Raw genomic sequence first — 14,372 nt, 5'->3', positions numbered from 1 at the left:
TACTGATGTTTTAGAGGAGATGGTTAAGAAATTAGGATACAATGATGGTTTGTTTTTCTGCATTCATTACAAGGAACCGTACTGTTCGTTGGATTTTGGTCTTAGGACATTAAATTGTGATGTTGACTTACAGCCTATCTTTGCTAATGTGCGTCAAGGAGCCAACATGATAGACATGTATGTTGAACACGGGATGTCAACAACATTGGAAAATACAAGTGAAGGTCCTGTAGGGGCATGTAAAGCAATTATTCCAGCATCATTTACAATAAATAATCAGAATCATAGTATGAATGAAGATGAAGAAGAGAGTGAAGGAAGTGATCCTGATTATGAGTATGTTGAGGAAGATAATTTGGTTTATGAAATAGAGGTGGATATGCAGAGGTTCAGGCTAATGTTGATTTTACTAGGGAAGAGCTGGATGGTTCAAGTGATGGGGATCATGATGATGACAGAAGCGAAGAAGGTCATGTGCCTGTTGACTAGGAGGATTTTGAAAGTGGATCGGATGAAAATTCAACCCTTAGAGATAAGGTTGCCAGGAAGATAAGGAGGAGAAACAAGAGTGCTTCAAAAGGTCCAAATGATCTGCCATTCTATATTGGTCAGCTTATTGATGACAAGAAAAAGATGAATCAGATGGTGAAAGATTATGCTCTTAAGGCAAGGAGGGATGTGTTTATTCTAAAAAATGAAGTGTTAAGGTATAGGGTAGTATGTTTTGGAAGCAATCCACCACTACTTGGTCCTGTAAAAAGAAAGGGAGAAGAGGGGCAAAATAGTAAATGCACAAAAGTAGGGCAAAAATACAAGCACCTTAAAAGGCATACCAAGCCCACATGTCCTTGGGCAGTTCACATCTCAAGGAACACAGACAAGGATAAGTGGTGTGTGAAGACCATTCGTAATCAACACAATTGTTTGACAACAAGGGCCGTTTCTTTGTATACAATGAGTTCGATTGCCAGAGAGATCCAACCTATGATTGAAAGCAATCCAGACATGCCAATTCAAGCAATCCAAAGTCAACTGCTTCGGAAGCATCAACTTGAAATATCACTACATAAGGTCTTCAGAGCCAAAAGGATAGCAACTACGAAGATCTATGGTGATTACCAAGAACAGTATGGTCTGCTAAGGTCATACTGTGATGAACTTCTAAAAGCCAACCCATGTAGTACAATTAAAATTGATGTGGAGCCATGTGGGAACTCAGCTAGTCCTACAAGGCAGTTTCGAAGGGTCTATTTTTGTTTTGCCTCTATGATGAGAGGATTTAAGATGATTGGAAGACCATTGCTGGGTGTGGATGGTTGTTTCATGAAAGGTCCATTTCCTGGACAGATCTTGAGTGCTGTTGGTATTGATGGGAACAATAGCATATATCCAGTTTGTTATGCCCTGGTTGAGGTAGAAACAACACAAACCTGGAAATGGTTTTTGCAACTGTTGAGAGATGACCTAGGGTGTACGACTAACTCTTGTTTCACCTTCATCAGTGACAGACAAAAGGTAATAAGTTCTTAAGGTCATATTGTCTTAATTAAAACATTGCAAAAAACTTTTGAAGCAAAATATTGTCATTAATTGCATTTTGTATCACAGGGTCTGATTCCTGCTATGCTAGCTGTTTTTCCTAATGCTGAGCACAAATTTTGTTTGAGGCGCATTCATGAGAACATGAAATCCAAGTGGCGTGGAGATCTTTACAAGAATTTGCTTTGGTCAGCCGGAAGGAAGAAATCTATTCCATACTTTAACTAAGCTATGGAAGAAATTAAGACAACAGAACGAGCTATGTATGACTGGCTGAATGAGATCCCATTCACCGCTTGGTTAAGAGCATATTTTTCTGGAAGAGCTAAATGTGATATGTTGCTGAACAACATATGTGAGGTTTTTAACAGACAAATCATATGAGCAAGGGACAAGCCGATTATCACATGCCTAGAATTCATTCGGGAGTACATGACCAAGAGAATAGTGAATGTCAAGAAATTACAAGCAAAGTGTATGGGGCCACTCACTCCTCATGCCACTGACGTCTTCGATGAGATCAAGAAACAGGCTGCTGAAATGTCTGTTTTAATGGTTGATTCGGACAAGCATCAAGTCACAGGTCCGAGATCACAGTGTGTTGTGAATGTTAAAAATAAAACTTGTGCATGCAGGAAGTGGGATTTGACAGGGATGCCTTGCAAACATGCAGTTGCAGCCATATGGGATATGTCAAGGAATAGCATTGATGCTGGCATACTAAAAGAGTGGGTGGATGAAGTGTATTGGCTGTCAACATGGAAGAAAGTTTATTACAATGTCATAGAGCCAATCAACGGGCCGGAGATGTGGACTCCTTCAGAGTGTCCAACAACACTCATCCCACCAAAGCATCATACACAAGTTGGAAGGACAAAGAAGAAAAGAAAGAAGGCATATGGTGAAAAAGAGCTTGAGCAGGAGTTCGACAAAGGAGGTAAAATGACCATAAAGGGTGGTAGCATCAAGTGTGGTAAATGTGGGAATATGGGTCACAATGTCAGGAGCTGCAAAGGACAAGGGGCTGAACAATCCATTGCTTCACAGGAATCACACACTGCCACTCAAGGTGCACCAGTTTACAATCTTGATGAGTGATGGATGGTTTGTAAGTTTAGACTATGTTTGTTTGTTTGTCAAGTTCGTTCAAGACAATGTTTGGTTTGTACCTTTATGTTTGGTTTGTTCAAGACAATGTTAGGTTTCTACCTTTATGTATGGTTTGTTCAAGACAATGTTAGGTTTGTCAACTTTGGGTTCTATACAAATATGGCTGCATGTTGGTTTACAATCTTTATGTTTGGCTGCTTTAGTACAAATAAGAGGCAGAAAGTGAATCGATTACATTGCAACATTTAGTACAAATAAGAGGTCCAACATACAAACTTAAAACCAAACAAAATCTAGCCTATTTCCAGTGACAATCATCCAAACAAGACCAATCCGAATCAGAACCATGCTCCCCTTCATATAGGTCAAAGTACCAATCATCATCTTCATCCCAATATGTGTAATCCCATGCATGTTCCAGCACTTCAGGGTCATAATCCTTTGTCGGATCTCCGAATATCTTTTCATAATCAGTTTCTTGCTCCATGTAAGGTCTGAGTATCTCAGACTCTTGATCCTCAAAGTAGACATAATTGTCTGGTTCTTCGGCTGCAACGACGTCTTCATCCTTACCAACATCTTTCTCATTGTCAACATCCTTACCTACAAAATTACAACCAGTCTACCAAACAAACATATAATAAGAACTTGAACAAGACCATTGCATCACAAAGTATAATTAACCAAAAACAGTAGAACAATCATCTCTTAAAGTACATCAATTCAGACTCTTGTCCACATTAAACTACTTAACCAAAAACAGTAGAACAATGAACACCCAAGTAATCACAAAGTACATCTTCAGTTTCAACACACCTCCATTCTTGTACCGACCCAACTGTTCTTTGCACTTAGCCAACTCATCAATTAAACCAGGCATTACCTCTCCGCAAACCGGACATCCCTGTTCTTCACCTTTGTCAGCCCATCTTAGGAATCCACATCCTCCAACCTATTATCGGACATCATAAACAAGACTTTCCAACAAAGTTAAGATTCAATAAGCATAAAACAGAAGAAACTTACACATCGAATATACCAACGACCAGGATTAGCTGTCGATTCTGATTGTTTCATCACTGTTTTCGCACCACATGAACATATGATGTCTAAATGTTGAGTTTTGCCCTTCAATCGAAGCACAGATGACGAAGATGAAGACATGTTCAGGGCACTGATTAGAGGGCAAAGAATTGAGGGCAGTGAATTGAGGGATTGAGGGCAGTGAATTGAGGGATTGAGGGCAGTGATTGGGGGTCGATTGAAGAACGTTAGCGATTTAGGGCAGGATACAACCTATTTAATGGGGAAGATGAAGGGTTGTTTGGAGTTTTCACTACAAACTAACGGTAACAATAACGGAAACTTGGTCCGGGGGGTAAAAGTGCGACATAACCCCAAACAGTGGGGGGTAAAATTGCAATTATTTCCTTAGGGGGGTAGACATGCCAATGACCCCTAACGTCAGGGGGTAAAATTGCAGTTTACTCTTTTTTTTATTAAGTTAAGATTGGTAATTTGTTCACTTTTGTCATTTCGGATCAAATTTTATAATTGTACTATTTTCTTTCCTGACATTCTCGAAACATGCAATGTTAGTCCAAAAAATCAACTCCAGTTAAAAAACTCAGTTAGCTCAGGGGTAAAATGGACATTTTACATAGTGGTTTGGAGGTTTTACATACCCTCTATCGCGCACCAGCCTCCGAACCACTCCAAACCACTATTTAAAATGACTATTTTACCCATGAGCTAATTGCAGTTAGTTTTTTGGACTGAAATGACACGTTTCGAGAAAGACAGAGAGGAAAATTGTACAATTTTGAAATTGGACCTGAAATAATAAAAGTGGACAAACCTCATAGACGTAAATGACACTTAAAAATGAGATTTGATTTTAGGGTTTTGAATCGGATCGAAACCATACCGAACCGAGAGAAAATGAAACATACGTAAAACCAAAAACTTAGGAATTCAAACTAAAGACTGGACCATAAGAGGGTTGGTCTCGGTCGGGTGTTATTGAACAGGGTGAACTCTGATCGAAAATATTGTTAGGCCATGTTGAGGTGGATAAAAACATTCAATAAGAACGTAAAATTTGATTGGTGGATAAAAAAAATAGAAAAAAAAAACATTCTATAAGAATGTAAAATTCAATTTCTTATTTTTGTATGTTTTTTATCTTTGTTGATGTGGACTTAACTCATATCATGTATCATCTTATCTTTCATGGTTAATATTCTGATTTGTAATAATTTTAAAAATAGTATTTATAAAAGTGAAAACTATGAAGATAATTCTAACTAATTAAAATATTTAAACTCAAATTGTGCTGCAACAAGTGCTCTCCTGCCAACTTATTTTATCCATTTGTTAGGCCTAATTGAAAACTTATAGAGCTTAGGAGACATATTAATATATTATTGATAATGGAAATTGTTTTGCAAATGGTAATAAAACGAAAACGTGATGCTTTTTGGTTATTTTATTTGATATATGTTCTCTAATTAAACTACCCAAATCAATTTAAATGGTTTTTAAGTAATTATTCATGAGATTCGGTTATGAAAAACTTAGCAAATCAACTACTAAAAGGACCCTATGAGAGAAAATGTGATAGTGACTTTGTAAAAATCTTACACCATCACCAATGGTTTGGTTTTACTTATTTATTTATGTCGGGGTGACTTTAACCTGACTAAATAAAACTTTTTGTACGAGTGTGTAGCTGAAAAGTAAAAATCCTCGCTTTCTTTTGATTTTCCATTTTTTACAGTTAAAAATGAAATTGTATAGTCCCTCAAAACATAAGTTTAATACCAAGGCATCTAGTTTCTAAGTATTCATATCTTAAGTTCACATGTAACATGATTTTTAACTCAAAAATATTCCGTGTTCATCATTATCTCCTGTAATATATAATGGTGAGTTATTATTAAACATTATATTACTAGGGGCAGACCCACCCTTTGGCCAAGGTGGGCGGCCGCACCCCTTGATAAAAAAAAATTAGTGTCTATTTTAGGTAAAAAAAAAAACCGATCGCACCCCTTAAAAATATGGTTGAACACCTCATCCGCACCTCCAGCAAATAATTATTGGGTCCGCCACTGTATGTTACCCAAGATTTCCATCTCTTCAATAATAAAATGTAATAACTTTCAGGAGCATGCATTAAAGGTAACTTAAAAAACAACCAAAAGATTGTGAAGAAATCAACCTCTTGCATCCCACACTTAATGTAGAGCACGTGAATAGCATACATCAATGAAACTTCATATGATAGAAAAGCCAAAGTAGTCTTAACTCTCAAGTTAACTCCACCCCCTTCAACCCCTTGCATCTTCTAGTTTTAAAAAATCTAGATGTTAATATTGATTAAATACTCATTTTCGTACCGGTTTGAGCAAAAAAACCTGGTTTGTGCACCTATACCTATGATTATTCCAACCCTTGTTAGGGCCATAATGCGAGTAACTAAAACGCTACCTTCTTTCACGACAACTTCACGAGTACCGACGTGGCAACTTTCATGGGGACGGTTGTGGAGTTGACGAAGGTTGTGAAAGTCCACAATTTACATCCTAAGTAATTGTTTGCCGTCAATGTGGGATTAGTCCACTTTGTAAAGACACATGTCTCTTAGAGGAGAGGTCAAAGGTTTGAATCTGGGCTTAGAATTATTGGTGTAAAGTAGATTAGGAGTAACATTTTCCGTTCAGAAAAAAAAAAAAAAAGTAAATGTTTGTCTTCTAGCCATATATCACAATACATACGGAGCTGAGCGTGATCAAGTCATATTACATATGTAGTTTTTGCATACGTACTATTTAGGGGTGTAAAATTCTGACACGACACGAAGCTAACACGAAATTCGCGGATTTGTGTTTAGTCTAAACGGCTTCAGGTCAGTTTCAGGTTAAACCCGCGAACCCGTTTAGCTAAACGGGTTAGGTTCGGGTCAACCAGTCAGGTTGGCCAGTTTAACCCATTTCTATTATATTATATTTTTTACAATATGTTTTATGTCATAAATTATGTTGATTGTGTATTATATGCTATAATTATAACTTAAAAAGGGAAATTGACATAAGATTTTATGATTTTAATGTAATTTTATTATATAAATTTGTGTTTTTTTATAGTAGATGTTAATTTTAATATTTTAATTTGCTGGAAAAAAAAATCGGGTTGAATCAGTCGGGTTCGGGTTCATATTTATGACACAATTTCCGGGTTCAGATCGGGTTCGGTTTCGTCTAAAATTTTCGGGTTCGGATCGGGTTTAACCCGCCAACCCACGAACACTACCCGTTTAGCACCCTTTGTGTGTGACTTTAAAGTTTACGTGTCATGAACAATGACACCAATGTGTTGTGGTGTGGACGTATAACCAACGTATTCATTGTTGACTTGAGCATTAAAGTTGTTTATCCAATCCCAACAAAACAAGGTATATAACTTGTTTTCTTTCTCAACTTTTTGCAAGTCAAATTGGGCCCCATCAGTCTGCAAATTAAGTTTGCAGTATGTAAATAGCATGGGCCTGGGCCCATACCCTCATCTTAGCATCATCACAAATCAAAATAGCAAAGAGAAAAGATCATTAACTACTACATTTCAACAATGTTTTCTCATGTTATGTACACATCAAGAGAGAACTAGACTGCTAAAAACTTTAAAAAAAAAAAATGCAACTCCTAAAAACGGAAAGAATTCGTCAGTCAAAACAATCAAAGAGCGCGTAACTTGAATGCACAGCAATCGTTTTCAGGAGAAAAAAGAAGTGAACTTACCAAGTGAAGGTAAGTTCAGTCCGAATGAACTGCGGCGTCACCCATTTGTCTAATTCTTAATGTCAGATATATAAGTATCACTGTTCCCAAACTCGACCTGTATAAACAATAAAACCGAAGGAGACAAAAGCACAATTTAGTAGATGTACAAAGCTAAATCTTTAAATAAAGTGATTCAAGAGAAGTAAACTTTTTTCAAATTGTTTGAGTGTTTGACCCGTTACCCTTTTAGTTGTCTTCTTATTTGACCTATTTTAACCAACTGGGGTAGCTCAGTTGGCCACCGACACCCATATTCCAACACTTGGATCGTTGGGGTCTCGGGTTCGAGACGTGGCAACCCCACCTCTCTCGAACCCCAAGTGTTGGGAGGGTATTTGCCGCCAGGGATCCTTGTCGGGTGGTGAACTGGGAGGGGGGATCCCCTCCGCGGTCAGGGGTACTGTGCACCTACCCCTTTTTTATTTGACCTATTTGAAATAAACTTGTTTGAGTGTTTGACCCGTTACCTTTTTAGCCATTCTTTTTATTTGCCATTTGTTAGGTTTGGAATCATATTAGCTCATACAAGCATGCACTGCGCACTTCATACTTCATAACTCGTGTTAGAGTTTAAACTAATATCCCTTCAGTCTTGTCTAAATCTCAATTACAAATAATGAGGACGCGAAAATCACTAACATTGGTTGTTTGTAGGGCTGTAAACGAACTGAACGTTTAGCGAACAGTTCGTGAACCGTTCGGCGGGAAGTTCGTTTATGTTCGTTTGATTAGCGTAACGAACGAACACGAACAAAAAATTTCGTCCGGTTAGCTTAGCGAACGAACACGAACATAGGTCTCGTTCGTTCGACTGCGTTCGTGAACGTTCGGTAACGTTCGTCCGTGTTCGTTTGATTATATTAAAAAATAATATATAATAAACCTTTTATCTAAATATATTGAAAACTTGAAACCGTATTTTTTTCTAAGTTAGCTAAAATTTGGACAGGCTATGACATTTATGGGGAAAATTATCTCTAAGTTAGTCAAAGTTGATTCATCGTTTGGTGGTGTTAGACTTCTTGTGTTTTGATTTGTCATTTGATGGTTGTATTTAACTACTTATATCCAATGTTTCAGGATAACAGTATTTTTATTTTTTTATTTTCAAGTTAAATGTTCGGTTGCGTTCTTTTGTGTTCGCTTGCGTTTGTTTGTGTTTGAGACCAGTGTTCACGAACTGTTCGTGAACAACCGAATTTCCTTAACGAACGAACACGAACATAAACTTATGTTCGGTATGCGTTCGTGAACAGTTCGTGAACATGTTAATTTCCTTAACGAACGAACACGAACATGGCCTTGTTCGTGTTCGTTCGGTTCGTTTACAGCCCTAGTTGTTTGGGTCTTTAAATGTCAAAAACTAGAGTGTCATTCATGTCAGGTTGACGGGTTGTGAACTTGTAAAACGATTAAAAGTTCAAAGTTGTGAACTTACAAGACGGAGAAGAGGAAAACAACTTTTCTTGAACTAAAAGAAGCAGCACGCTTATACTTCCTCGATTTCGGAGCATCAAGAATTTTCTCAGTTGCAATTCTATCTGCCAAATAAAAGCATACACTTCATCAGTTAGATGTTACATTCTGAGGTTATAAAACCTTGGGATGATATTCGACACATTTGAATTGTTCCCTTAATTGCTTTAACTTTAAATTTTTTATCTGTTTGGCTAGTTTTTAACAAAAGTAACATGTTTCACATAAACGGGTCGATATATTAATCTGCAAACAAGAAATGTGTTCGATAGGGTACCTCGAGTGGAATACTTGGATAGCATCAGGCTATGATTCATCAACAGCTGCATGTATCTGCCTCCCATGTCAAAGCTGATCTGTTTCTGCAGTGATTTCTGCAAAATACCTTTCGTAGGTAAATTAGAAAGAAGATGAAATTACAATTATAACCTTGCTTAGAATGCTACTTATGATTACTATTTGAATAATTTTAACACTTTCATATAGACCCACAAATATACTTCTCAACATATAAACCAATCAATTTTAGACAATAAATGGGTCGGTCAATTCAGGCTTTTTCTTAATCTTGTCAAATGGGTCGAACAGAATTACCCTAAAGTGTACTTTGAATGACTAAAACCTCCCAAATCATTTTTATTCAAAGCTTTGGCTACTTTCGTCCAAAGGTTTGTTTTTCCGCATCTGGATCCAAAAGGTTTAAAAGTTGCCATTTTCATCCAACTCGTTAAGTCAGGGGTATTTTTGTCTTTTTAGAAACTTTTTTGTGATGATTAAATGGTTTGGGTGGGGAGAAAGTCAACAGAGGTGGATCTTTATTTGCTACTGTGTTTTTTATTTTAATACAAAATGTCTAAAAAGACAGAAATGCCCCTCATTTAATGGAGAAAAAAAGGATGGAGTTAACAAGTTGGATGAAAATGGCAAGATTAAACCTTTTGGTTCCAAATGCAGAAAAACAAACCTTTGGATGAAAGTCACAAAAATGGCCAAACCTCAGGGACGAAAATGGCATTTTACTCTAAGCTTTACGTAATCATATTCTACTCCCTAATAATTTTATCAAAATTCTAAAAAAACAAAGTTACAAACAGTGTTTTGGGTCACGTATCAAAACATCACGCATATTAACCCGAACCATTTTCAACCCCCCCCCCCCATTTTTCCAGCACTAGGAATAGGAACATTCTGATTATCTGATATTAGTCGGCACATAGAGTAACTTCGTTAACTCACCGTCAACACTTGTTCGTTGCATTGAGTCTCCGACTTTCCCCCCTTTTCAGCATCATCATCTATGGTGCATGTTGAATACGCAACTGCATTTTCCACCATCATGTCGATATAGCTTTGATTGCTCAATCGAGCATCCAATGACAGCTGGCTTTTAAGCGGAATACAAACCTCCGCAGCAGAAGGAGTCGAGAGATCCATTGGTAGTTCACATTCATCAGACAATACTACAATACTGTAAGTATCACATCCCTGCATACGTACAACATACCATCTCGTTAAATTAAAATATATCTAAAGGGGTGTTTTGGAATTCTGTTTTGGAATGTATATTCGATAAAATTATCTAATGGTACATAGAAAAGTAACATGATTGACAAAAACATAAATGTACATACAAGGCCAATGAAGGGCATGTAAAAATGACATATATATGCGCGTCCACACACATATATGTATAGAGGCCGGTTAACGTACAATATTCCTTAACGTACGAGCGTACGCTGTGAAATTACGCACATTGTGAAACTCAAAACCCTAATCACGCATGTGAAAAACATAAATCACGCATGTTGACATAAACTCGGAACACCACTTCGCAAACTCGGAACCTACTTCATAAACTTGGAATCTCTTTGGCAAACTCCGAACCTTCATTCAACATGCGTAATTATCTTTCAACATGCGTAAAAGATCATAACTCGGAATCTACTTCACAAACTCTGAATCCTTTCAACATGCGTAATTATGTTTCAACATGCGTAATTATGTTTCAACATGCGTAATTTCCATAGCGTACGCTCGTACATTAAGCAATATTGTATTTTACACTTTCACTATATGTATATATATAGAGAGAGAGATGGAAAATCATTCTCACACTTGGAAAAACAAGTAATTATCAATATTTATTTTGTTCATATTGATTGTAGGCATGAGAAAGCTTCTTTAAGCTTGGCTAAAAGCAATGTAACAACATGAAGCAAAGAGCAAACACAAAAATGGAGAAACAAGTGTTTAATGAAACGTTACTATGATTTCACAAAAACGAAATCTTGAACAATCAACTTCTTAAACCACTGCAAAACCACCATTATTGTCAAAACGCAAAACAAAAAACTATACAGTAAGCAAGAATGAGCAACTTTAGACCAAAAAAGGACCATGTTAAGTTGAATCTAATTTATTTATTTTTTTATTTTGTGTATTTTATAAACAAGTAATTATATATCCTCCTAACAAAGACTTGTCTAAACCCACACACAAACATAATCCAACACATAGTTGTTAATGGCGAATGGCGAAAAATAGCGATAAGGTACCTATATGTTGCGTAGAGAATAGCGATAAATAGCGGACCTATTTTATAAATCGCGATACACTAGAAAAATAAATAAAAAAACATTATATGTATATTATATCAAAAGGCTAGGAGTTGGCTACAAAGTCCAAAATTCCTAAAAAGTGTAAAAAGTCATAAAACACCATAATGTTAACCATAAAACCCACTCAAAACGCACAAATAACATAATGAAGATTACTAAAACACCATATTTGAGGATTTTGTTTTGTGTTTTAAATGATAAGGCTCTGATTGTCGAATGACTAACATTGTTGTGTTTTATGTTGATTATCATGTTGTGTTTTATATTCATAGTTCAATATGGTGTTTGAAGTTTTTAATGAACAATTAGGGTTTGAATATGGTGTTTTAGTAACATTCACTATGTTACTTGTGGGTTTTAGGTGTGTTTTATGGCTAAAACTATGGTGTTTTATGACTTTGTACACTTATTAAGAGTTTTAGACTTTGTAGCCGAACCTCACTCTATATCAAAATACCCTGGTATATACGCTATTTTACACATATATTTAACAAAAACCTATAATCCAGCTATTTTATATTTATTTAATCGCTATTTATATTTAAAAAAAAAAAAACTGAAATCCCGCTATTTATGGCTACATACCCTGTAGCGACCTCCGACCTATACGCTACGCCATTCGCTGCAGCGACCATAGCGACCACTATTGACAACCTTGGTTTTAAATTGCGTGATGCGCTCCGATGCGTTTAGTCCAAAAATCTGATGCGCGATGCGTGATGTGCGATGCGAGCGCATCACGTATGTGATGCGTTCTTTATAAATAAAAATACTCAAAAATTATTTATACATAAAAACTTATAAAAACATACTTAAAGTAAAACAAATGACATAATTAGAAGATAAGAGTTGTGCTTTTTGGTTCAAATCAAGCATACTAAGATGTTAATGATGGAGTAAACCGAACACAATTCATTAAATCTGGAAAAGAAGCATAAGAAACAATGTTGCATTGCATGCATCAGAGCGCATTATGCGATGAGCGCGAAATGCGCGCAATATTCTCGCATCACGTAAACACATCGCATCAGCTGTAGCGATGCGCTCTCATCAGCGCATCGGGCGCATCACGCATTATGCGCGCATTTTAAAACCAAGTTGACAACTATGATCCAACATCACTTTCAGCTTTGCCGATCGTCCATTATATGGCTTTAGAAAGTTCAAGAGGATATAATAATGTTAACTATGGCCATTTTGAACCGTTTACTTGTAAATTGGCCGATTCAAGTTATATTTTATTCCGGCGTCTCAAGTGAGTAAAAGAAGTTGCTTAAAAGTAAACATATCAAACGAGTCTGCCACCCAAAGTTTAATTATCATTTCATAAAACCTCATAAATCAATTTATTCAAAACTCAAAACATCCATCCATTAGCCACTATCTCCTCCTGTCACAATCAACCTAATGTCAACAAGATCCCAAAAGATATTGACAGACAGCCCAATTCCAAACCCTAGGGACCACATCCACCAAGCCTCATCACATTACAATTAAATTAACTGAGATTCTGAGATCACATTACTAATTTGAAACTGAAATAATAATTGTCAACAAATCAACAATAAATCAAAAACAAATCAAAAACAAATCCCCAAATCTCACGTTCTCCTATAACTTTTGACATGTAAAACTGAAATTAGGAGCATTAAATCAAACATGAACTCAATTAAAGGACGAAAGTGAAGTCAATCTATGCAAACATAAAGCGAAAATCGCAACGATCAGATGCAGATTAACCTAATTTAAAAGCAGCAACAGAAATGAATGAATTATGAATGTAATGAAGGATTAATAATGCAACATGCAGAGCGTGAAGAAACCTGTTCAGTAGAGTTGACCGCCATTGATTGACGATTTGCAGGTTGAAATTTGAGTGATGTTGAGAATGAGATGATGAGTTTTGAGCATCTTTTGAGGGTTTGAATAAAATAAGAATAATGGGAGTCAGTGGGTAACGTATCTGTCTGAAACAACATAATATTTTTTTATTTATTTACTAGTATTAAGCCCCTCGCGTTGCGGCGAGAGCGTAAAACCGTGCCAAGTAGCAACAATGCCACAACACTATTAGTAACCATCAACATTGGAAAAGTTTGTAAAAACAAAATAAATAAAAAAGGGAAAAAATAAAACTGAACGAAAAGCAGATGTAAAATCATTGAACCACACACACCCCTTGCGAGTGTTAATGCGGACAAATTAGTCTGAAACGTAAAACATATAAGAAATAACTAAGTCGATGTAGGACCCGCGTGTCACAACAAACATGTCAAACAAGAAGAAATACGCGCCTTGCGACGAGTCTGTCAAACGAAAAAAATAGACGAAAAAACGTTGAATCTCACACGCACGTTTCGGCGTGTAAACTCTTAAAATTTAGAATGAAACGTAAAAACTTGCGAAAGACGAAAAGTATGAGGGACCAACGTTGAAAGTAAAAAAGTTAGATATAAGATATTCATATTGATTCAAGAGATGTTAATAATTTATTAGATATTAGATATATACTAACAATGTTATTTTTATAGATATTAGATATATACTAATAATGTTATTTTTATTGTTAACGTGTTAATATAGAATATATAGTTTAGTTATCAATATTATTAATATTTAAATTTAATATTAACTTATTAGATATAGTAAGACGATAAGTTTTTAAATTAATTCAATACTTTTTTTCCTTATTAGATATACTAATAATATTATAATATTATTAATATTTAATAAGTTGAAGGAGAAAATGCCATGTGGCATTCTTTGGAGTCTTTTATTATATGTTAGA

General features: G+C 36.0%; 2 protein-coding genes across 2 annotated transcripts; one reads left to right on the top strand and one right to left on the bottom strand.

Annotated features, from left to right (window-relative positions):
• The first annotated feature begins 954 nt into the window (after positions 1–954).
• Positions 955–1,767, top strand: LOC110882794. Its single transcript, XM_022130728.1, has 2 exons — positions 955–1,515; positions 1,609–1,767. Exons 1-2 carry the CDS (start codon positions 955–957, stop codon positions 1,765–1,767), a joined length of 720 nt encoding a protein of 239 aa, XP_021986420.1.
• Positions 1,768–7,239: 5,472 nt separating this feature from the next.
• On the bottom strand, positions 7,240–13,606 carry LOC110885922. Its single transcript, XM_022133662.2, has 5 exons — positions 13,408–13,606; positions 10,203–10,451; positions 9,244–9,340; positions 8,929–9,031; positions 7,240–7,545 (listed from the first exon to the last, which is right to left on the bottom strand). Exons 1-5 carry the CDS (start codon positions 13,561–13,563, stop codon positions 7,464–7,466), a joined length of 687 nt encoding a protein of 228 aa, XP_021989354.1. The 5' UTR covers positions 13,564–13,606; the 3' UTR covers positions 7,240–7,463.
• Between the last annotated feature and the right edge of the window lie 766 nt (positions 13,607–14,372).

Source organism: Helianthus annuus, chromosome 15 (assembly GCF_002127325.2).
Source record: "Helianthus annuus cultivar XRQ/B chromosome 15, HanXRQr2.0-SUNRISE, whole genome shotgun sequence".
In the NCBI taxonomy this organism is placed as follows: Eukaryota; Viridiplantae; Streptophyta; class Magnoliopsida; order Asterales; family Asteraceae; genus Helianthus; species Helianthus annuus.
Note: the sequence above shows the minus strand (reverse complement) of the source record. Positions and strands in the feature narration are given on the sequence as shown.